The sequence below is a fragment of the Carcharodon carcharias genome, chromosome 6 (genome assembly GCF_017639515.1).
Source record: "Carcharodon carcharias isolate sCarCar2 chromosome 6, sCarCar2.pri, whole genome shotgun sequence".
NCBI lineage: Eukaryota > Metazoa > Chordata > Chondrichthyes > Lamniformes > Lamnidae > Carcharodon > Carcharodon carcharias.
The window spans coordinates 89050044-89075412 of NC_054472.1; the positions used below are offsets into that span (position 1 = coordinate 89050044).

Sequence of the window (25369 nt, forward strand, 5' to 3'; positions counted from 1 at the left end):
CTGGTCGCTTCAATGCATTCCGGGAATTGTAGTTCAAAAGTTCCACATTCTATCCGCAATACCAACGACAATGCCTTCAACGAAAAACTACGATCCCCGACATGCAGCGCTCTCTCGGCGCATGCGTGTCTGCATTCTCTCACTCCTCGCCGCTGTCTCCTGCCTTCAGTAAAGGAGACTTGTTTCGTTTCGTTTAATAACGGAAACTGTGAGTGGAAGGAGAAAGAGAAGGAAACTGAGTACTTCCGCGTTTCATCTCCCAGTAAAGAATATTAGTGACAGGAACAGCCTTTCTCCTTATCAACTGACCATGACACTGTGAACATTAACGACTGAAGATAATAGACTGATTTTACTATAACCAGGAATAATCAATGAAACAATGTTGCAAGGATCTAAGAAGAAAGACAAACGTATTCTGTCGGGTACGTGTCCGGATCCCAAGTGCCAGGCTCGGCTGTTTTTCCCAGCCTATGGAGTCAGTATAGAATGCACCGAATGCGGCCAGCGCCATGAACAAAGAAACCTGCTCAATGTAGAGGAAGTCACCGACCCAGACGTGGTGCTGCACAACCTGCTAAGGAATGCTTTGCTGGGGGTCACGGCCCCCAAAAAGGGCACGGAAATGGTGAAAGTAATGGGACTGTCCAATTATCACTGTAAGCTGCTGTCTCCTATCCTGACCCGGTATGGCATGGATAAACAAACTGGGAAGGCCAAACTCTTGAGAGCAATGAACCAAGGGGAAATGTTTGATTGTGCCTTGTTGGGTGACAGAGCTTTCCTTATTGATCCAGAGCATATTGGGACTATGGGCTATGGGAAAGACCGCTCAGGGAGTCTGTTATACCTCCATGATACCCTTGAGGAGATCAAGAAAGCAAATAGTAATCAAGAATGTTTAATCCCTGTACATGTTGATGGTGATGGCCATTGTTTAGTTCATGCTGTTTCCAGGGCTTTGGTGGGCAGAGAACTTTTCTGGCATGCTTTGCGTGAAAATCTCAAACAGCACTTTAAGCTAAACCTGGATCGCTACAAGGCATTATTCCATGACTTCATTGATGCAGCAGAATGGGAGGATATCATTAATGAGTGTGATCCTTTGTTTGTACCTCCCGAAGGAGTACCTTTAGGTCTACGTAATATTCACATATTTGGTTTGGCCAATGTATTGCATCGTCCAATCATTTTACTGGATTCCCTGAGTGGAATGAGAAGTTGTGGTGATTATTCAGCTACGTTTCTCCCAGGATTAGTTCCTGAAGAAAAGTGTTGGGGAAAGGATGGACAGCTTAATAAACCTATTTGCATTGCATGGAGTAGTTCAGGGCGCAACCATTATATACCTTTGGTTGGAATAAAAAGGGGTCCTTTACCCAGGCTTCCTTTAAAACTGTTGCCTAAAGCCTGGGGTGTTCCACAGGAGCTTATTAGGAAGTACATACAGTTTGAAGATGACAGCTGTACATTAGGAGGTGACCGAAGTTTGCAGGACAAGTACTTGCAGAGGCTGGTTGCTGCGATGGAAGAAATTTTCTTGAAGACGCATGATATCCACCCTTCTTTGGTAGCAGATGTTCATCAGTATATATACAGAAGGACAGGGGTGATTGGAATACAGCCTGAAGATGTTACTGAAGCTGCAAAAAAGGCTGTAATTGAAAATCGTTTGCAGAAATGTTTGATTTGTGGTGCTCTTTCCGAGCTTCATGTGCCTACAGAGTGGCTAGCTCCAGGAGGAAAGCTGTATAACTTAGCTACAAGCACCCATGGCCAACTGAAGCCAGACAAAAATTACAGCTTCCCTGTTAACCATCTGGTCTGCTCTTATGACCCTAAAGAAGATGTACTGGTGCCAGACTATAATTTGAGTCATTTAACATCTTGCAACTGGTGTCATGGTACTTCCATGCGCCATGTCAGAGGGGACGGTTCTGTTGTGTACTTAGATGGAGATCGAACTAATGCCAGATCTGCTGGAGGCAAATGTGGCTGTGGCTACAAGCATTACTGGGAAGGAAAGGAATATGATAACTTACCTGAAGCATTTCCAATAACCTTGGAATGGAATGGAAGGGTGGTTCGAGAAACTGTTTATTGGTTTCAATATGAAAGTGAAGTGGCTCTAAACAGCAATGTTTATGATGTTGCAATGAAGCTTGTTACCAAGCATTTTCCAGGTGAATTTGGAAGTGAAATCTTGATTCAGAAGGTTGTTAACACAATATTACATCATACAGCCAAAAAGAATCCTGATGAATATACTCCAGTCACTGTTGAAGGGGCACATAGTCGTCGAGTTGGTGACTTTCAAGATGAGCCAATATCAGAGCCACATTTACCTACCAAAATTATTTTAATGGGTCAGAAATCAAAGACTCTGCATAAAGAAGAACTGAACATGAGTAAAACTGAACGAGGTATCCAGCAGAATATTACTGACCATGCAGCTATTGTGCAAAAGCGGAAAACTGACAAATTACGCCAGGATCAAAAAGTACCAGGCCAACCATCTTCTCCTGGAATTGTTAAAGATGGATCATCATCTGCTCCAGCCACTCCCATTAAATCCCCTTATTCTGCATCGCCTACCAAGGAAAAAAAGATTAGAGTAACCACTAGTGATGGGAGACAGGCAACACTGACCCTCCAAGCATCTGTAACATTTTCAGAATTTCAAGAAAGCATAGCTAAAGAATTTAACCTTCCTCCACATTTGCAATGCATACGGCATGGCTTTCCTCCAAAGGAACTGCATCCACCTAAAGTGGGATGGGAGAACGAGGTTTTGCCCCTGCAACATGGTGATCGTGTTTCTGTGGAGATTCTGAAGGACAGCAAGGAACCCATTCCTGCTGCTTCAACATCTGCAGCTCATTCCTGGAAAACCGAAGAACCTGAAGCATCTGGCAGAGCTTCTGTTAAGGATATGCAAGACCATATTGATCTTGAAATGTCTTCCCTCTGTCTTCTAGCAACCTTAATGGGTGAGAAGTTACATTATTTTATTTTTGTTCATTTCAGTTAATTTATCTAGGGATATTATTGTGATACCATGCCACAACTGGTAGCTATTAAAAAGTAAAGAACATCTAAAGGTGGAAATCTGATGTAAAATGTTAAAAATATACCTTTGTTTAATCAACATCTGAAAGTGAAAGATAACAGAAGATTGACATTTCGTGTTTGACTTGTTATTGGATCTTTACTTCACAATACCAATATTTTGAAATGGGTACTGGTGTATATACAAGACACGTTAATTTTAAGAGTTGAAATAGAGTGTGCTGCAAGGCTTCAACATTGTGTGTATGTGTGTTTGTGAGTGAGGCCATATCTTGAGGTTGAGTTTTGATGTTGTAAGCAGCTAGAGAGCAATGATGTAACCGGTACCATGATGTTTTGAAGCTGAAAATTGATTTCTAATGTATTCACATATAATCGACTATTAAAGTAAACAAATTTAGTGATTTTTGCCACCAAACATTGTCATTAACGGGCTTTATAAATTCTATAGAGCTGTATAATGTTGGTGGAGTTTTGAAGAGCCTGTTCTAACACTCATTAGATTTTATATGCTGCATTTGTAAGCTGAAGCCTTGAACCTGTACAATTTTTGTGTAGGCCATGATTCAAAGTCCAAACTCCAGTTTTATTGCAATGTAAATAAATCTAGGCGTATTATTAGGGCCCTGGGCTTATAGTGACTGAACAGGTATTATTACATTAGATTCTGGAATATTTACTCAGGTTTTGTGATTCTACAATTCTGTCCATTTTCTGTGAAAATTGAAATAAATAGCCTGGCACATTATAATGTTTTTAGCCTTGTATTTTTACCCACTATTTTCTTCTCCCAAAATCAGTTTTTTTTTTTGCATTCATTTCTCTGTCCATCAAGGTGGTTTCATCCTATTCTGTAGGAAACGGCAGTTTCCCAAGTATGTGTTAATATTAGTGAGCTGTTTAAGCATGCTGACCATCACAATTCAATCAATTCTTGCATCTCACCTTTTCTTTACATGAGCGGTTTCAGCAGGTTTCTGCCTAGTGGTCAGGAGTAGAAATGCTATCTAAAATATTACCCCTATTTGGGTAGAAGGTAGAATAGGAAGGTAGAGGGGGAACCCAGTTGTGTATTTCTACACACCTCAGCTGACATTGGTTAATTTAGTGCCAGCCAAGCATTAGGCTTGGTACCATGTTGGAGAAGAATTTGGAGTGGGATGGGGATGATCCTATTGTCATGGTCCATGTAGGAACTAATGATATAGATAGAACTAGGAATGATCATCTGCTGAGCGAGCTTGAGGAGTTAGGATCCAAATTGAAAAGCAGAACGTCAAAGGTGAGAATCTCTGAATTGTTACTCGAGCCATGTGTTAGTTGATATTGGGATAAACAGATTGGAAGTTAAATGTTTGGCTGATGGCTTGGTGTGGGAGGCAGAAATGTAGTATCGTCAGCCATTGGCATCAGTACTGAGAGAAAGGGAGCTGTCCCATTGGGATTGGGCTCCACATTAACTGGACTGGGACCAGTGTCCTGGTGAATCAAATAACTAGGGCAGTGGACAGAGCTTTAAACAAATGAAGTGGGGGGGTGGGTGGAGAGTCAGTGTGAGGATTCAGAAAAGGGAAAAAGCAGCAAGGGAAATGTCAAGGCTCGAGAGAGGAGAAGCCCTTTGAATAAAAATAAGCAGAGTGGGTCATGTCTTCCTTTTACCTTAACCAAGGGTTCCTCCCCACACTGGTTGACAGGGCCCTCAACCGTGTCCGACCCATCTCCTGTACCTTTGTCCTCACCTCTTCTCCTTGTCCCAGAACCATGATAGAGTCCCTGTTGTCCTCACTTTTCACCCCACCACCCTCCGCATTCAAAGAATCATCCTCTGCCATTTCTGTCAACTCCAGCATGATGCCACCACCAAACACATCCTCCCTCATCCCTCTGTCAGTATTCTGTAAGGATCATTCCCTCCGTGACATGCTGGTCCACTCCTCCATCACCCCCAGCTCCTCGCCCCCTTCCCATGGCACCTCCCTGTGCAATTGCAAAAGGTGCAACACCTGCCCCTTTATTTCCTCTCTTCTCACCATCCAAGGCCCCAAGCACTCCATTCAGGTAAAGCAGCGCTTCACTTGCACTTCCTTCAATTTGGTCTACAGCATTTGCTGCTCCCAAAGCAGTCCCCTCTACACTGGGGAGACTAAACGCAGACCGGGTGACCGCTTTGCAAAACACCTTCGCTCAGTTCGCAAGCATGATCCAGACCTTCCTGTTGCTTCCCATTTCAACACACCATCTTGCTCTCATGCCCACGTGTTCACCCTTGGCCTGCTGCAATGTTCCAGTGGAGCCCACTGCAACCTAGAGGAACAACATCTCATCTTCCAATTAGGCATCTTACAGCCTTCCAGATTTAACATTGAGTTCAACAGCTTCAGAGTATGAACTCTCTCCTCCATCTTCACCCCTTTTTTAATCCTATTTTTTCTTTTTATTTATTTATTTTAAAACCTTTATTTGTCCTTTTTCCTGAACTCCACCCCCACCACAGGGCCATCTGACACTTTGTTCTATGTTGTGCTTTCACAGAGTACTGATCCTTGTTCTGCTATGAACACATTCTGCTATCTTACCTTTACGCCATTCTCAGCATCTTCTTTAGTTTTTAACACTACCATTAACACTCCCTTTGTCTTACATCCATGACACCCCTTTGTCAATTTCTCCTTAGCTCCCATCTATCCCTGACCTTACGTTTTGCTCTACCTGCTCCCCCCTTCCATCCCACAGTATAAAATCCATCACATTTCTACTTCTCTTTAACTCTGAAGAAGTCATACGGACTTGAAACCTTAAATCTATTTCTGTCCCCACAGATGCTGTCAGACCTGCTGAGTTTTTCCAGCATTTTCTGTTTTTATTTCAGAGTAGATCAGGATGGGATAATGAGAGTCCCAAAGATAATAGGGCATTAGTGATCACAATCATTCCAGGGAAAATTCAAAAAAAGTTGAAGCTAAAGGCATTTGAATATTTGAATGTGTGTAACTTTTGCAACAGATTAGATGAATTAATAGTACAAATAGAAATGAATAGGTTTGAATTAATAGCAGTTACAGAGACATGGTTGCAAATGGCCATGATTGAGAACTAAATATTCCAGAATGATTAACTTTAAGAAGAGACAGCCAATTTGGAAAAGGAGGATAGCTCTTATAATAAAGGATGGGATAAAGACTGTAGAGAGAAGGGTTCTTAACTCAGAAAATCAATAAGAATCAACTTAAGTACAGCTAAGAAACAGCAAGGGGCAGAAAACATTGGTGGGAATCATTTATAGGTCTCCAACAATAGTTGTAGTGTACAGCAAAGAATAAATCAGGGAATTAGAGGTGCCTGTCACAGGAAAAATAGAATAAATGTTTAACTTTAATCTTCATATAGACTGGGTAACCAGTAATAGTGTGGAGGACGAATTCATGGAATGTATGTAAGATAGTTTTCCAGAACAGTTTGTCAAGGAGCTAACTAGAGAACAGGCTATTTTGGATCTAATATTCTGCAATGACATAGGGTTAATTAATAAACTTGTAGTAAAGGGGTTTTTAGGGATGAGTGACCATGATATGATAGAATTTTATATTGAGTTTGAAAATTATTTCATTTGAATCTGAAATTATGGTCTTTGATCTACACAAAGCACACTATATAGTTATGAGAGGCGAGTTGACTAAGGTAGATTGAGAAACTACGTTAAAAATATTACAGTCAACAACCTTTTAAAGATTTAATACATAATATGCAGCCAATATACATTTCTTTAAGGCACAGAGAAAGTGGTCCAGCTGTGGCTAACAAGAGTTAAAGATAGTATTTGATTTAAGGAAGAGGCTCTTAATGTTACCAAAAAGAGTAATAAAGCTGACAATTGAGAGAATTTTAGAATTCAGCAAAGGAGCACCAAGAAATTGATGAGAAAAAAGAATGTGAGAATAAACTAATAATTCAAGTATATTCGACATTTAGGAAGGACAGACAAAAGGGAAAAAGAGGTGATGTTGTGCTGATGATAAGGGGTGGGAGCAATACATTAGTAAGGGAGGATCTTGGATCAAAGGAACAAAATGTGGAATCTGTTTGGGTGGAGCTACGAAACAGCAAGGGATAGCAAACATTGGTAGGAGTTGTATATAGGCCACCAAACAGTAGTGGTAATGTGGGGCATGGTATTAATCGGGAGTTAGAGAAGCATGTAGCATGGATAATACAGTATTTATGGGTGACTTCTATCTGCATATAAACTGGGTAAACTTAATGAGCACTAATGCTGTGGAGGATGAGTTTCTGGACTATGTTAGGGATGGCTTTCTAGAGCAGTATGTTGAGCAATCAGCTAGAGAACAGGCAATTTTAGATCTCGTATTATGTAATGCGAAAGGGATAATTAATAATACTGTAGTTTAAAAAAAACCTTTAGGGATGATCGACTATAATATGATAGAATTTTACATTATGTTTGAAAGTGAGTTAGTTCAATCTGAAGCCAGGGTGTTAAATTTGAACAAAGGAAATAATGAAGGTATGAGGGGCAAGTTGGATGAGGTGGATTGGGAAAACATGTTAAAAGATATGAAGGTAAACGGGCAATGGATAGTCTTCAAAGAGTTAAATAGTTTACAGCAACTGTACATTCCTTCAAAGCACAAAAACCCCAAAAGAAAAGTCAGTCAACCGTGACTAACAAAAGAAGTTGGTCTTGTATAAGATTAAAAGAAAAGTCCTATAAAGTTGCCAGAAGTAATAGTAAACCTTAGGGCCGTGAGGATTTTAGCATATGCAAAGGAAGACCATGAAACTGATAGAGAGAGCATAGAATATGAATGTAAACTAGCAAAAAACATAAAAATGGATTGTAAAAGCTTCTATAGGTATGTAACAAGGAAACATTTGGCTAAATGTGGGTCCATTACAGGCAGAGCCAGGAGAATTTACAATGGGGAATGGAGAAATGGCAGAGAAGCTAAATGATTGCTTTGTGCCTGTCTTCACTGAGGAAGATGCAAGAAATCTCCCAGAATTAGAGATCAAAGGGATTAAGGCGAATGGAGAATTGAAGGAAATTAATATGAGTAAGAATGCTGTATTGGAGAAATTAAAGTGACTGAACCTTGATAAGTCCCCAGGACCTGATACTCTATGTTCCTGAGTGTCAAAAGGGGTAGCTATGGATATAGTGGATAAACTGGTGATCATGTTCCAAAATTTTATAAGTTCTGGAATGGTTCCTGCAGATTGGAAGGAAGCAAATGTCACCCCACTATTTAAGAAGGGAGGGAAAGAGGTAACAGGGAACTACAGACCTGTTCGCCTGACAGTAGTATGAAAAATGCTAGAATCTATTCTGAAGGATGTGATAAATGGACGCTTGGATAATAATGATCTGATTGGGCATAATCAACATGGATTTATGAATAGGAAGTCATGTTTGACAAACTTGGAGTTTTTTGAGGATGTTACTAACAGAATGGATAAAGGGGAGTCGGTGGACCTAGTGTGCTTGGCTTTTCAGAACTCTTGATAAAGTCTCCCACAGGAGGTTGGTTAGCAAAACTGAAGCATATGGAACAGGAGGTAATATACTGGCATGGATTAAGGATTGGTTAACAGGCAGAAAACAGAGAGTAGGACTAAAAGGGTCATTCTCACATTGGCAGGCTGTGACTAGTGGGGTACCGCAAGAATCAGTACTTGGGCGCCAGCTGTTCACAATATATATCATTGATTTGGATGTGGGGACCAAATGTAACATTTCCAAGTTCATGGATGACACAAAGCTAGGTAGGAATGTGTTTTGTAGGAAGATGCAAAGCGGCTTCAAGGGGATTTGGACAGGCTTAGTGAGTGGGCAAGAATAGGGCAGATGGAATATAATGTGGAAAAATGTAAAGTTATCCACTTTGGGAGAAGGAACAGATGTGCAGGGTATTTCTTAAATGGTAAGAGATTAGAAAGTATAGATGTACAAAGGGACCTGGGTGTCCTCGTCAATAAATCTAACATGCAGGTGCAGCAAGCAATTAGGTAGGCTAATGGTATGTTAGCCTTTATTGCAAGAGGATTTGAGGACAGGAGTAGTGAAGTCTTGCTTCAATTGTATAGAACTTTGGTTAGACTGCACCTGGAGTACTGTGTGCACTTTTGGTCCCCTTAACTTATGAAGGATAGTATTGCCTAGAGGGAGTGCAATGAAGGTTCATCAAACTTGTTCCTGGGATGTGGGACTGTCCTATAAAGAGAGATTAGGGAAACTTGGCCTGTATTCTCGAGAGTTTCAAAGAATGAGAGGCGATCTCATTGAAACCTACAAAATACTTAAAGAGATAGACAGGGTAGATGCAGGTAAGATGTTTCCCATGGCTGGGGAGTCTAGAACCAGGGCACACAATTTCAAAATAAGGGGGAAGTCACTTAGAACAAAGAACAAAGAAAAGTACAGCATAGGAACAGGCCCTTTGGCCCTCCAAGCCTGCGCCGATCATATTGCCTGTCAAACTAAAACATTTTGCACTTCCGGAGTCTGTATCCCTCTATTCCCATCCTATTCATATATTTGTCAAGCTGCCTCTTAAACACCACTAAATTGTACTTGCTTCCACCACCTCCTTTGGCAGCGAATTCCATACACTCACTACCATCTGCGTAAAAAAACTTGCCCTGCACATCTCTTCTAAAGTTTTCTCCTCTCACCTTAAATCTATGTCCCCTAGTAATTGACTCTTCCATCCTGGGAAATAGCTTCTGACTATCTACTCTGTCTGTGCTAATCATAATTTTGTAAACTTCTATCAAGTCGCCCCTCAATCTTCGTCGCTCTAGTGAGAACAATCCGAGTTTCTCCAGTCTCTCCTCATAGCTAATAACCTCCAGACCAGGCAGCATCCTGGTAAACCTCCTCTACATCCTCTCCAACGCCTCCATATCCTTCTGGTAATGTGTCGACCAGAATTGCATGCAATATTCCAAGTGTGGCCTAACCAAGGTTCTATACAGCTGCAGCATGACTTCCCAGCTTTTATACTCAATACCCCTGCCGAAGAAGGCAAGCATGCCATATGCCTTCCTGACTACCTTATCCACCTGCGTTGCCACTTTCAGTGACCTGTGGACCTGTACACCCAGATCCCTCTGCCCATCGATGCACTTAAGGGTTCTGCCATTTACTGTATAATTCCTACCTGCATTAGACCTTCCAAAATACATTACCTTGCATTTGTCCGGATTAAGCTCCATCTGCCATTTCTCTGCCCAAGTCTCCAATCAATCTATATCCCGTTGTATCCTTTGACAATCCTCTTCACTATCTGCAACTCCTCCAACCTTAGTGTAGTCTGTAAAATTACTAATTAGCCCAGTTACATTTTCCTCCAAATCATTTATGTATACTACAAACAGCAAAGGTCCCAGCACTGATCCTGCGAAACACCACTAGTCACAGCTCTCCATTCAGAAAAGCACCCTTCCACTGCTACCCTCTGTCTTCTATGACCAAGCCAATTCTGTATCCATCTTGCCAGCTCACCTCTGATCGCGTGTGATTTTACCTTCTGTATCAGTCTGCCATGAGGGACCTTGTCAAAGGCCTTATTGAAATCCTTGTAGATAACATCCACTGCCCTTCCATCGTCGATCATCTTTGTCATTTCCTCGAAAAACTCGATCAAGTTAGTGAGATACGACCTCCCCTTCACAAAACCATGCTGCCTCTCACTAATATGCCCATTTGCTTCCAAATGGTAGTAAATCCTGACACGAAGAATCTTCTCCAATATTTTCCCTACCACTGGCGTAAGGCTCACCGGCCTGTAATTTCCTGGATTATCCCTGCTACCCTTCTTAAACAATTGAACAACATTGGCCATTCTCCAGTCCTCTGGGACCTCACCCGTAGCCAGTGAGGATACAAAGATTTCTGTCAAGGCCCCAGCAATCTCCTCCCTTGCCTCCCTCAGTACTCTGGGGTAGATCCCATCTGGCCCTGGGGACTTATCCACCTTAGTATTCTTCAAGACGCCTGACACCTCCTCTTTTTTGATCTCAACATGATCCAGGCTATCTACACACTCTTCCCTAGACAAATCGACCGCTAAGTCCTTCTTTTTGGTGAATACTCCCATTTCTTCTGGCTCCACACACACATTCCCACCTCTGTCCCTGAGTGAGCCTACCCTTTCCCTGGCTATCCTCTTGCTTTTTACATATGTATAAAAGGCCTTGGGATTTTCCTTAATCCTGGTTGCCAATGACTTTTCATGACCCCTTTTACCCCTCCTGACTCCTTGTTTAAGTTTCTTCCTACTTTATATTCTCCATGGGTTTCATCTGTTCCCAGCCTTCTAGCCCTTATGAATGCTTCCGTTTTCTTTTTGACTAATCTCATAATATCCTTCATTATCCAAGGTTCTTGAAACTTGCCATACTTATCCTTCATCCTAGCAGGAATATGCCGGTCTTGAATTCTTATCAGCTGACGTTTGAAAGTCCCTTACATGTCAGTTGTTGATTTGCCCTCGAACATCCGCCTCCAGTCTAGTTTCCTCAGTTCTTGCCTAATATTGTTATAATTAGCCTTCCCCCAATTAAGCACCTTAACCCGAGGACTCCTGTTATCCTTATCCACCAGTACCTTGAAACTTACTGAATTATGGTCACTTTTCCCGAAATGCTCCCCTACTGAAACTTCGACCACCTGACCGGGTTCATTCCCTAATATCAGGTCCAGTATTGCCCCTTCCCTAGTTGTACTATCTACATATTGTCTCAGGAAGTCCTCCTGGATGCACCTTACAAATTCTGCACCATCCAAACCCGTAGCACTAAGTGATTCCCAGTCAATATAGGGAAAGTTAAAATCACCCACCACAACAACCCTATTGTTTTTACATCTTTCCAAAATCTGCCTGCAGAACTGTTTCTCAATCTCCCGCCAGCAATTGGGAGGCCTATAGTAAACCCCCAACATTGTGACTGCACCCTTCCTATTCCGGAGCTCTACCCATATTGCCTTGCTGCATGAGCCCTCAGAGGTGTCCTCCTGCCGTACAGCTGTGAAATTCTCCTTAACCAGCAGTGCAACTCCCCCACCTCTTCTACATCCCTCTCTATCCTGCCTGAAACATCTAAATCCTGGAACGTTTATCTGCTAATCCTGTCCATTCTTCAAACAAGTGTCTGTAATAGCAATAACATCATAGTCCCAAGTACTAATCCAAGCTCTGAGCTCATCTGCCTTGCCTGTTATACTTCTTGCATTGAAACAAGTGCATTTCAGACCCCCAGTCCCACTGTGTTCAGTAATTTCTCCCTGCCTGCTCTTCCTCTTAGTCCTACTGGCCATATTCACTAGTTCTCAGTCATTTATTTCACCTGCTGACCTATTGCTCTGGTTCCCACCCCCCTGCCATACTAGTTTAAACCCTCTCGAGTGACACCAGCAAACCTCGCAGCCAGGATATTGGTGCCCCTCCAGTTTAGATGCAACCCGTCCTTCTTGTACAGGTCCCACCTGCTCCGGAAGAGATCCCAATGATCCAGATATTGGAAACCCTCCCTTAGGACTGAGATAAGGAGAATTTCTTTTACTCAGAGGATTGTGAATCTTGAATTTTCAACCCCAAGGGGCTGTGGAAGCTCAGTCATTGAGTATGGGTAAATCTGAAGTTGACATTTCTAAATACCAATGACATAAAGGGATATGGGGATAGTGTGAGGAAAAGGGCATTGAAGTGGTGATCAGCCATAGTCATATTGAATGGCAGAGCAGGCTCGATGGGCTGAATGACCTATCCCTGTTCTTGTGCTGCTATGAAAGGGAACTTGTGTTTGATAAATCTGTTATTTTTTAATGGATGTAACAAGTAAAATGGATGAGGGGGAACTGGTGAATATAGTGTATTTTGATTTTCAAAAAACATTTCATAAGGTGCCACACAAGGTTATTACTCAAAATTAGGACCTACAGAATTGGGCATAACATAAAAGGCATGGATTGAGGATTTGTTAATGGACAGAAAAAAAGAGTCAGAATAAACAGGACTTTTTCGGGTTGGCAGTCTGTAATAGTGGGGCACCACAAGAATCAGTACTCAGGACTGAATGTACCATGTTTGCTCTGGGAAAGTAAGTGGTAAAGAGGATGCAAAGAGGGTGCAGAGATACATAGACAGGTTGGGTGAATGGACAATGACATGACAGGTGGAATACAATAGGGTGAGTTTGAAGTTACCCAGTTTGCTAGGAAAAACAGAAAATTTAGTAAATGGTAAGAGACTAGGAGGTATTATGTTCTGAAAGACCTGGTGTCCTTGTACACATATCATAGAAGGTTAGCACACAGGTACGGCAAACAATTAGGAAATCACTGGAAAAGGATTGGAGTACAAGAATAAAGAAGTCTTACTACAATTATATAGGATCTTGGTGAGAGCACACCTGGACTAAGTACAGTTTGTATCTCCATACCTAAGAAAGGATATACATGTCTTAGAGGGAATGCAGCTAATGTTCACTAATAGTAGTTCACTACTGATTCCTAGGATGAGAATATTGTTCTGTGGGGAGAAATTGTGTAGATTTAGCCTTCATTCTCCGGAATTTAGAGGGATGAGAGATAATCCAATTCAAGCATGTAAAATTCTTAGAGCTTGACAGGTTAGATGCTGGGAGGCTTATCCCCTGCCAAGGAAGTCTAGAACTAGGGTTTCAGTATGAGAGTATTTAGAACAGATAAGAAATTTCTTCACTGAAAGGGCTGTGACCCTTTGAAATTCTTTATTCGAGAGAGCTGTAGCTGCTCATTCATATTGTTCTATTCCAGAAAGCCAATTTGTGAAGGATCGAGCTGGAACCAATCTTTATGCACTTTTATATTAATTTACAGAGTTCATCTTACATGCATACATCTCCTAACCCAACTACCACAGTTTCAGTTTGTGTTGATTTAAAACTCTTTTGGTCCAACCAGAAGGTTGCCAATAAAGAGAAACTAAGTATGCTTTTGAAAGGGACAGCACTGATATACTCTAACAAAAACTAAGATTTTAAAAGGAAACAGCCACTGGGTGACGATGCACACCAGGCCCTGGTGCCCGTGAGTTGCGGAAAGCCGCAAGCATACTGGTGGACACGATGTGCTTCCTCTCCAGGGACACCTGGGTGTGGATGTGGCTATGTAAGAGACACAGGCAGAAAGGCCAGGTGACTGCCCACCCACCCCCACCCCCCAGCCTCACGGCCCACTGCCTGGACTTGCTGATGGCCACATTGGCCTGGCCTAGGAGCAGTCCCACAAGGTGGTCCCCCTATCTGCCCACTTCCCTCTGCACCAGATGGCAAAAGGTCAGGGGCATGGAACTGAAATGCAGCCAGAAATTGCACAGCAGTTCCCTCAGATAATGAAAGAGGGATTGCAATCTTATACTTCTTACATAAATATGAAACACAGGCTCCTCCAGACTGCAGAAATTATAGGCTGCCTGGGAGTCCATGAATTGACAATCTATTGTGTGGGACCGCCATTGCAACACCCTCCATGCCAAATCCTTGGTGGACAACGGAAGGACTACCATATAGAGAGTCTCCGACCAGGGACACCCACCACCTCCATTTAGCAGGGTGGAATGCCATGGTGAGTCTGGATGACAGACCAAAGGGTGAAGAAATGGAGGGTGTGGAAGAGTAGTCAGAAACCCATCCAGACAGAGTGGAATGAATGAAGTGGAGGAGATATCTGAGAGATGGCTCAGGTTGAAAGGGCAAGGCAGCCAAGGGAGCACCGGAGTGCTTTACATGCCTGAGCCATTCAAGACCTTGAATGTAGTCGGGGCTGAGCGGCATTTTTTTAAAGTTTCTTAATGGTTTTGACTGTGATCCGTCATCCAGTTCCTCCAGCAATATCTAGCCCACTCCTCTGCCCATCAACTACTTTCCTGACTCTGGTCACCTTGGCAGACATGTGAACCTCTCTTCTGCTAGCCATATGAACTATTCCTGATGGAGGTGCGAATTCCTAAGCAACGGCTCCTGGTAGATAGCCGCCACTATTGCTGGGGGGAGAGTTCCTGCAGTTAGCATACTGCCTACTTTCCTTCCTTCAGGCACAAGAAATTGAGAAATCCATGCTGTACCTCCATGCTGCCTTTACCGTTGAGGCTGGCTATAGTTGTCATCATGACAAGAGAGTAGTTCAATCACCACTTAAAAGCTGCAGCTGTAGTGGAGAGAAGCAGAGCCACTCCTGATTCTCCATTCCTTTGGCTGGTGGAGCTCAAATAGGCTCACATCCTTGCTTGTGCCTGTGGTTTTTATAACAAAGCAGACAGACCTAACAAGCAGTGCCATCTCCGAGCATCTGCTGAGGCCAACTGGACCTTGTCACCGCAACCCATCCAATAGTTAGGAATTCCCAGAGTTCCACAAGGGGAATGAAGGGAGACTCAATAGGAGGCATGAGGGTGTCCACCACCTCGCTGGCAATTGACTCCAAAGCATCCCTCGTACCCATGACTGAACCATTGTTCTCCTTTGGGTCATTATCATTAGCGACCAACCTGCCAATCGCACAGGTCAGCAGCCCTATCTCTGAGAACATCCCTCCCAGGGTCAGTGGCAGAGGGATCGTTGCTGGGCTGCTCCTGGGGTTCTAGTCAAAAAGGTGGCAGTGGTTCAGGGCTCTGCGTTGCCTCAGATACCAGGCTGTAAGGCAACATTGGGAAAAGCTCCATCCCCAGTACCAGTACCTTCGACACCAAAGTCAGAGAAATGTGTGGGGCCTTTTTATTCAAATTCTTGACCAGATTGAGCAGGTCCTGAAGGATTTCAGCATGTGACCACACAAGCTCAACACCTGACCTCACCTGCCTGAACCTCCAGGATGTTCAGCCTGACCACGAGTGACTGGATTATATTAAGTGGATCCTCTGCCCCTCCTGCATGCAGGGTTACTTTTCCATCCGTGGGAGGTACAGGCTGAAAAAGGAATCTGCCTCACCTTTCTGAGGCATGGATGCAGTCGCTGACATTGCATGGTGGTTATGGGGGGTGTGGCAGGATCCGCAAGGGACACAGACTCCTCTTCAGCAGAGGAATGTCGCTTGTCCGAGTCTCCCCTGCTTCCAAGGAGCGGATGGGATAAAGAGAGAGCTTTGTTTGTCGAGGCCTCTGACTCCGCACCCTCCCTCACTTGATCATGGGCACAGAGTCAAACCTGGGATCACTTATAGGCACAGGATACTTGCGGACTGGTTGGTGCTATCTGGGGGCTGGCTTCAAGGTGTCAGATTTCACACTGTACCTTCTTTCCATGCAATCGTTTCTTCCCACCCCATAAGTGGCTGCCTTGAAATTGGACTACATGCCTGAACATTTGGACAAGGAATGGAAATGGGGAGAGGAACGGTGCATCAGCCTCAGTTGCCTAGATTGCTTTGGTGATCCGGGAGGCAGGGCAGTTTTTCAAAACGTGCCCATCACTTTACAGATGTAGCACTACACACCGTCTGGCATCCAGCCCCGTGACGCTATATGGAGAATGCAGACTCTGTGTCCTCCTCCCTCAACATCCCAACAAAGACTTGGCTGAAGCCAAGCAGGATTGGTGCTATTCTTGACCTCACCCACCCAGTTGGAGGATGAGCTCAACCAAAACTGGCAGTGGGAAGTCGTGGATACTACTGTTGACCTAAACAAACATGTGTGCAGGAAGTGTCACCAGCTGCAGAAACCTGAGCAGAGAGGTAGTAACACTCTAGCTTAGGAGTTTGGAGTAAAAAGAGAATGGATGACCACCAGGCAGTCCAAGAAAACCAGGCAGGTAGTGCAAGAGTCTCCTGTGGCTTCTGCTTGCTAATTAGTTTTCCATTTTGGATACCGGTGAGGGTGTTGGTTCCTAGGAGGAGTGCAGTCATAGCCAAGTTCGTGGCACTGCAGGCAGCTCAGCTCTACAGGAGGGGAGGAAGAAGAAAAGGAGAGCAGTAGTGATAGGGGATTTGTTAATTAGGGGAACAGAAAAGTGTTTCTGTGGTCTCCAAGATGATATGTTGCCTCCCTGGTGCCAGGGACAAGGATGTCATGGAGCAGCTGCAGGACATTCTACTGGGGGAGGGTGAACAGAGGTCATAGTCTACATTGGTACAAGTGGCAAAAGGTAGGAAAGAGATGAGGTCCTGAAAGCAGATTTTAAAGAGCTATGAAGGAGGTTGAAAAGCAGAACCTCTAAAGCAGTAATTGCAGGGTTACTCCCAGTCGCACATGCTAGTGAGCATAGAAATAGGAGAATTGAGCGATTGAACACGTGGCTGGAAAGCTGGTATAGGAGGGACGGCATCAGATTTCTGAGGCATTGGGACCAGTTCAGGGGAAGGTGGGATATGTACAAGCTGGACAGTCTACACTTGAATCACAGAATTTTTATGGTGTAGAAGGAGGTCATTCGGCCCAAAGTATCTGCACTGGCTCTCTGAGCATTTTAACTTAGTGCCAATCTCCTGCCTTTTCCCCGTAACCCTGCACATTGTCTTCATTTAAATAATCACCCAATGCCCTCTTGAATGCCTCAATTGAACCTGCCTCCACCACACCTCCGGGCAGTGCATTCCAAACCCTAACTACTCGCTGTGTGAAGAAGTTTTGCTTACCTCACATTTTCTTCTTTTGCAAAACACTTTTAAATCTGTGCCCTCTGGTTCTCGATCTTTTTACAAGAGGAACAGTAACAGCAGGAGCAGATCCCTCATGATTTTGAACATCTCTATCAAGTCTCCTCTTAGCCTTCTCTTCACCAAGGAAAACAGTCCCAACTTCTCCAGTCTTTCCTCATAACTGAAGTGTCTCATCCCGGGAACCATTCTCGTAAACCCATTCTGCACTCTCTCCAATGCATTCACATACTTCTTAGTGTGGCGCCCGGAACTGTACACAATACTCCAGCTGAGGTCTAACCAGTGTCTTATATAAGTTCATCATAACCTCCCTGCTCTTGCACTCTATGCCCTTATTAATGAAGCCTAGAATACTGTATGCTTTAGAAACAGCTCTCTCTACTTATCCTGCCACCTTTAATGACTTATGTACATAAACACCCAGGTCTCTCTGTACCTACACACCAGGAAGTTAGTAGCACTGAGGAGTTGTCTTGAAAATAAACCAGCTTTCACCAAAAGACCAGCCTGGATTAATTCTTCCACCATGACCTCTTATTGTGAGCAACAAGCCATGCCTCTTGCCTCTATGTGTAAATCCCCGTTTTGGTCCCTAGTCAACCTACTCCTCCTTTTACCACCCTTTTACTATTGATGTGCTTATAGGATACTTTGGGATTTCCTTTTATGTTAGATGCCAGTCTTTTTTCATAATTCCTCTTTGCTTCTTGAATTTGCTTTTTCGCATCCCTTCTGAACCTCTGTATTCAACTTGGTTTTCAATTGTATTTGCTACCTGACACCTGTCATAAGTGCACTTTTTCCTCTTTAACTTAATTTCTATCTCCTTTGTCATCCAGAGTGCTCTAGATTTGTTTGTCCTCCCCTTCCCTTTTGAGGAAACATACCTTGACTGTGCCCAAACCATTTCCTCTTTGAAGGTAGCCCATTGTTCAGCTCCTGTTTATCCCACCACGCTTTGATTCCAGGAACAGAACCGGAACAAATATCCTCATGGGGAGGTTTGCTAGTGCTGTTGAGGAGGGTTTAAACTAGATTATCACGGGGATGAGAACCTGAGGGCAGATTCAGAAAAGGCAAATTCGGAGCAGGGAACGAGCGACAGAAAATTAGCGAGTGACTCTGAAAGACTGAAGAAGCAAAAGTTAAAAAGTGTACAGCACAGGAATTTGGCAGTGTTAAAAGATATCTTTGTAAATGCAAGGAATATAGCAAATAAAGCCGATGAGCTGAAGGCACAGATAGACATATGTCAACATGATACCATTACTATAACGGAAACTTGGCTTAAAGAGGGGAATAGGTGGCAGCTTAACATCCCTGAATATAGGGTTTTCAGGCAAGATAGAGAGAGGGATAAAAAAGGTGGGGGTGTAGCATTATTGGATAAGGAATCAATTACAGCTGTGAGGAGGGATGATATACTATATGAACCATCAAATAAGGCCATATGGGTTGAGTTCAGAAATAAAAAGGAAGCTACCACACTGCTAGGAGTTTACTATAGACCCCCAAATAGTGAGAGGGAGATAGAAGGGCAAATATGTAGGCAAATTTCTGATTGCAAACGCAATACGACGCTAATAGTTGAGGCTTAACTATCCTAATATCAACTGGAATACGAACAGTGTGAAAGCAGAGGGCACAAAATTCTTGAACTGCTTCAAGAGAACTTTTTTAGTCAGCACATAACTTGCCCAATGAGAGGGGGCATAATTCTAGATTTAATCTTAGGAAATGAAGCTGGGCAAGTGGATGACATAGCCGTGGGTGCCCATTTTGGAGATAGCAACATAATAGTTAGATTTAGCATCAAAAGGAAAATTACAAAAACAGAACCGGAGTACAAGTTCTAAATTGAGAGAAGATAAATTTTACAAAGCTGAGAAGTGATCTGGCAAAAGTGAACTGGATATAGCTACTTGAAGGAAAATCAGTGACAAATCAGTGGAAGGCATTGAAAAGCGAGATTCTACGGGCACAGTGTAGACCCGTCATCTCAAAGAAAAAGGGTGATACTGCCAAATCTAGAGTCCCCTGGTTATCCAGAAGCATGTCGGGTAAGATAAAGCAGAAAAAGAAAGCTTGACACTCACAAAAAACTTAATACTGTAGAAAGCCTAGAGGACTATAGAAAGTACAGGGGTGAAGTAACAAAGGAAATTAGGAAAGCAAGGAGACAATATGAAGAAATATTGCAGGTTAAATGAAGGAGAACCTAAAGATGTTTTATCAGTACATTACGAGCAAGAGGATAACTAAGGAAAGGGTAGGGCCTATCAGAGATGTGTATGGTAACTTATGCATGAATACAGAAGGTGTGGGCAGCGTTCCTAATGAGTACATGGTCTCTGTCTTCACAAAGGAGAGGGATAATGCAGAGGAGGATTGTGAAATATTAGATATAACAATTATAATAAGAGAGGAGGTACTTGAGGGACTGTCATTCTTGAAGGTGGATAAATCACCAGAGCCGGATGGATTATATCCCAGGCTGTTGAAGGAAGCCAGGGAGAAAATAGCGGATGCTCTGAGGATTGTTTGCTAATCTTCAGCAGATACAGGTGAGGTACCAGAGGATTGGAGGACTGCGGACATTGTACCATTATTTAAAAAGATTGCGAGGGATAGGCCAAAAAACTAGAGGCTGGTCTGTCTGACTTGGGTGGTGGGAAAATTATTAGAATCAATTCTGAGAGACAGGATAAACTATCACTTAGAAAGGAACAAATTAATCAAAGATGGTCAGCATGGTTTTGTTAGGGAAGGTCTTGTCTTACTGATTTAATCGAGTCTTTTGAGGAAGTACATATATATATGTGTGTGTGTGTACTGGTCAGAAAAATAAAAGCCCATGGGATACAGGGGAATGTGACAAGATGGATCCAAAATTGGCTCAGCAGCAGGAAACAAAGGGTAATGGTCGATGGATGTTTTTGTGAATGGAAAGCGGTTTCCAGTGGTGTTCCACAGGGCTCAGTGTTGGGTCCCTTGCAGTTTGTTTCATATATTAATGATTTGGACTTAAATATGGGAGACATGATTGGGAAATTTGCTGATGACACAAAACTCGACCGTGTAGTTGATAGTGAAGAGGATAACTGTCAACTCCAGAATGATTTCAATGGTTTGGTTGAGTGGGCGGAAAAGTGGCAAATGGAATTCAATCCAGAGAAAAGTAAAGTAATGCATTTGGGGAGGGCAAACAAAGTCAGAGAATATTGAGAGGGGTAAAGGAAGAAAGGGACCTTGGTGTGTATGCCCACAGGACCCTAAGGTAACAGGGCAGGTGGACAAAGTGGTAAAGAAAGCATATGGAATGCTTTCCTTTATTGGGCAAGGTATAGAATACCAAAGCAGGAGTGCAATGATGGAACCGTATAAAATGATAGGTCACAGTTGGAATTTTGTGTACAGTTCTGGTCGCTACATTACAAGAAGGACATAATTGCTCTGGAGAGAGTACAGAGGAGATCTACAAGAATGTTAACAAGGATTGAAAATTGCAGCTACGAGGAAAGATTAGATAGGCTAGGGTCGTTTTTCTTAGAACACAGGAGGTTGAGGGTGACTTAGTTGAGGTGTACAAGATTATGAGGGGCCTAGATAGAGCAGACAGGAAAGACCTATTTCCCCTAGCAGAGAGGTCAATTACCAGGGGCTCAGATTTAAGGTGATTGGTAGAAGGATTAGAGGGGACATGAGGTGGGTGTCTGGATTTCGTTACCTGGTATGGTGGTGGAGGCAGAAACCCTCAACTCGTTTAAAAGGTACCTGGATCTGCACCTGAAGTGTTGTAACCTGCAAGGCTATGGACCAGGTACTGGCAGGTGGGATTGGAATGGGTGGCTAGTAATTTATTTTTTCTTTATCAGTTGGCACAGACATGATAGGCTGAATGGTCTCTTTCTGTGCTGTAACTTTTCTATGGCTCTAAGATGAAGGGTGGGACATTAGAGATGACTTATCACTTGGCCGTGTCCTCAAGAGGGTCTACCAGTAGGAAGGTTCCACCAACTTGAGCATCCTCTTGAGGGTCAGGTGCACCACTTGTCCAGCCTTCAGAAAGAACATGGCCTTCCTGTACATTTTCGAGGCAGTTACGATGGCTGAAGGGCTGTCAACTCTAAGCAAGGTTTTGACACATGCTTCAATCATCATGTTGGGATGAGTGTAGCTTTTCACCTCACATTTTTTCATGATGTGTAAATGGTGAGGCAGGTGCAGGTGTAGCAGAGGCAGCCACTTCCACATAGGTCTTTACAGGCCCCATCACCCAGTGGAGATGGAATTGCTATTGAAGCTTTGTGAACTACACCCACTTGAGCCTCTGATGACCTTCGTCTGCACAGAAGGGCACCGAAAAGGAAAAACCACATCTTCCATAGATTGGAATGGGAGACTTTCTTGCTTTTGTGCAGTTATAACACAGAAAAATAATAATCAGACAATTGAAAGTCGTGTCTTTTTAAAATAATTTATTCATGGGATGTGAATATCGCTGGCAAGGCTGGCATTTATTACCTATGTCTAATGGTCCTTAAGAAGGTGGTGGTGAACCGCCTTCTTGAACCACTCTAGTTTGTATGTTGGCGGTATCCCTACAGAGCTGTCAGGAAGGGAATTCCAGATTGTTGACCCAGTTACAGTGAAGGAAATGTGATATGGTTCCAAGTTAGGTTGGTATGTGGCTTAGAGGGAAATTGAGGATGGTGGTGCTCTCATGTATCTGCTGCTCTTGACCTTCTCGGTGGTAGAGGTTATGTGATTGGAAGGTGCTTTTGAAGGACCCTTAGCAAGTTGCTGCAGCGCATCTTATAAATGGCTGCTGCCATGGTGCGCCAGTAGTGTAGGAAGTGAATGTTTGAGGGCACCCGTCAAGCAGACTGCTTTGTCCTGAATGATATAGAGCTGCTTGAATGTTGTTACAGCTGCAATCATCTAAGCAAGTGGAGAGTGTTCTAGCAAACTCCTGACTTGTGCCTTATAGAAGGTGAACAGGCTTTGGAGAGTCAGGACGTGAGTTACTCGCCACAGAATTCCCAGCCTCTGAGCTGCTCTTGTAGCCCTTGTATTTATATGGTTAGTCCAGTTCAGTTTCTGGTCAATGGTAACCCTCAGGATGTTGATAGTGGAGGATTCAGCAATGGTAATTGAACTAATTGGATCCCTATTGAATGTCAAGGGAAGATGGTAGATTATCTCCTGTTGGAAATGGTCATTGCCTGCCACATGTTTGATGCAAATGTTACTTGCCACTTATCAAACCAAGCCTGAATTTTTCCGGATCTTGCTTCATTATCTGAGGTGTGACAAACAACACTGAACATTGTGCAATCATCACCAAACATCTGCATTTCTGACCTTATGATGGAGGGAACGTCATTGATGAAACCTCTGAAGATGGGTGGGCATAGAACACAACCATGAGGAACTCCTATAAGTGATGTCCTCAGACTGAGGTGACTGGTTTCCAACAGCCACAGCCATCTTCCTTTGTGCTAGGTGTGACTCCAGCCTAATTCCTGTTGACTTCAATTTTTTAGGGCTCCCTGATGCCAAACTTGGTCAAATGCTATTTTGATGTCAAGGGCAGTCACCCTCATCTTAGCTCTTGAATTCTCTTGACTTCTTGTGTTTGGACAATGGCTATAATAGGTCAGGAACTGAGTGGCCCTGGTGGAATTCAAACTGAGCACCAGTGAGCAGGTTATTGTTGTGTAAGTGCCATTTGATAGCACTGTCAATGACACCTTCCATCACATTGCATAGGAGTAGACTGATGGGACGGTAATTAGTCGTGTTCAATTCACCCTGCTTTACCTGGACAATTTTCCACATTGTTGGGTCGATGCCAGCATGGTAGCTGTACTGGAACAACTTGGCTGGGGGCGCAACTTATTCAGTACTACTGCCAGGATTATGTCAGGGTCCATAGCCTTTGCAGTATCCAGTGCCTTCAGTAAAGTCTTGATATCATGTGGAGTAAATCGAATTGACTGAAGACTGGCATCTACGATGCTGGGGACCTCAGGCGGAAGCCAAGATGGATCATCCAATCCACATTTCTTGCTGAAGCTGCTTGCAAATGCTTCAGCCTTATCTTTCGCACTAATGTGCTGGGCTCCCTCATCATTGAGGATGGGAATACTTGTGGAGCCTCATCCTGCAGTGAGTTGTTTAATTGTCCACCACCATTAATGACTGGGCGTAGCAGAACTGCAGAGCTTTGATCTGATCCATTGGTGGGATCACTTAGCTCTGTCTATCACATGCTGCTTCTGCTGTTTGATATGCAAGTTATCCTATGTTTTAGTTTCAGGAGTTTGACACCTCATTTATTGGTCTGTCTGGTGCTGCTCCTAGCATGCTCTCCCACTCTCTTCATTGAACCAGGGTTGATCTCCAGCTCAATGGTGATGGTAGAGTGAGATAGATGCCGGGCCATGAGTTGACAGATTGCGGTCGGAAAACAATTCTGCTGCTGCTGATGGTCCACTGTGCCTCATGGATGCCCAGTTTTGAGTTGCTAGATCTGTTCCAAATTGCATGATGGTAGTGTCACACAAAATTTTGTGCCACACAACAAAATGGAGGATATCCTCAATGTGAGGACAGGACTACGTCTCCACAAGGACTGTGCGGTGGTCATTCCTATCAATATTTTCATAGACAGATGCATCTGTGACAGGTAGATTTTTTGTTGGGCCTGCGGCAACTAGTGAGGGAACCAGTCTAGCAGTTATTCCTTCAGGATTCAGCCAGCTTGGTCAGTTGTGGTGCTACTGAACCACTCTTGGTGATGGACATTGAATTCCTCCATCCAGAGTGCATTCTGTGCCCTTGCCACCCTCAGTGCTTCTTCCAATTAGTGTTCAACATGAAGGAGCACTGATTCATCAGTTGAGGGAGAGCAGCAGTGGTAATCAGCAGGTGGTTTGCTTGCTCATGTTTGACCTGGTGCCATGAGACCTCATGGGATCCAGAATCAATGTGGATGATTCCCAGGGTAACTCCTTCCTGACTGTATACCACTGTGTCACAACCTCTGGTTGTTCTGTTTTGTTGGTGAGACAGGACATACCCAGGGATGCTAATCGTGTTGTCTGGGACATTGTCTGCAAGGTATGTTTTGGTGAATATAACTATGTCAGGCTGTAGCTTGACTGGACTGTGAGATAGCTCTCTCAATATTGGCACAAGATCCCAGATGTTAGTAAGAAGGACCTTACAGGGTTGACAGAGCTGGGTGTGCAGATGTGGTTTCTGGAGCTGAGGTCAATGCTGGAAATTCCATCCTGTTTCAATCCTTTTTGACTTTTCAGTAGTGGTTTGGTATAACTGAGTGGCTTGCTGGGCCATTTCAGAGAACATATAAGAGTCAACCACATTGCTGGAGCCACATGTGGGCCAGACCAGAGAAGGATGGCAGATTTAGTTTCCTGAAAGACATCAGTGAACCAGATGGGTTTTTACAACAATCGATGATAGTTTCATGGTCACTGTTACTGAGTCTAACTTTCATGTCCAGATTTATCAATTAATTGCATTTTAATTCCATCAGCTGCCCTGGTGTGATTTGAACCCTTGTCCTCAGAGTATTAGCCTGGGCCCATTGCAGCTAATTCTATAACACACTCAAA

General features: G+C 43.4%; 1 protein-coding gene across 1 annotated transcript in view; it reads left to right on the top strand.

Moving 5' to 3' along the window:
* Positions 1-214: 214 nt before the first annotated feature.
* vcpip1 (valosin containing protein (p97)/p47 complex interacting protein 1) overlaps positions 215-25369 on the top strand; it is a 50150-nt gene continuing 24995 nt past the window's right edge. Inside the window, exon 1 of the mRNA XM_041189887.1 lies at positions 215-2990. Coding sequence (XP_041045821.1) covers positions 383-2990 — 2608 coding nt within the window. The 5' untranslated portion in view covers positions 215-382. The remainder of the gene's footprint in view (positions 2991-25369) is intronic.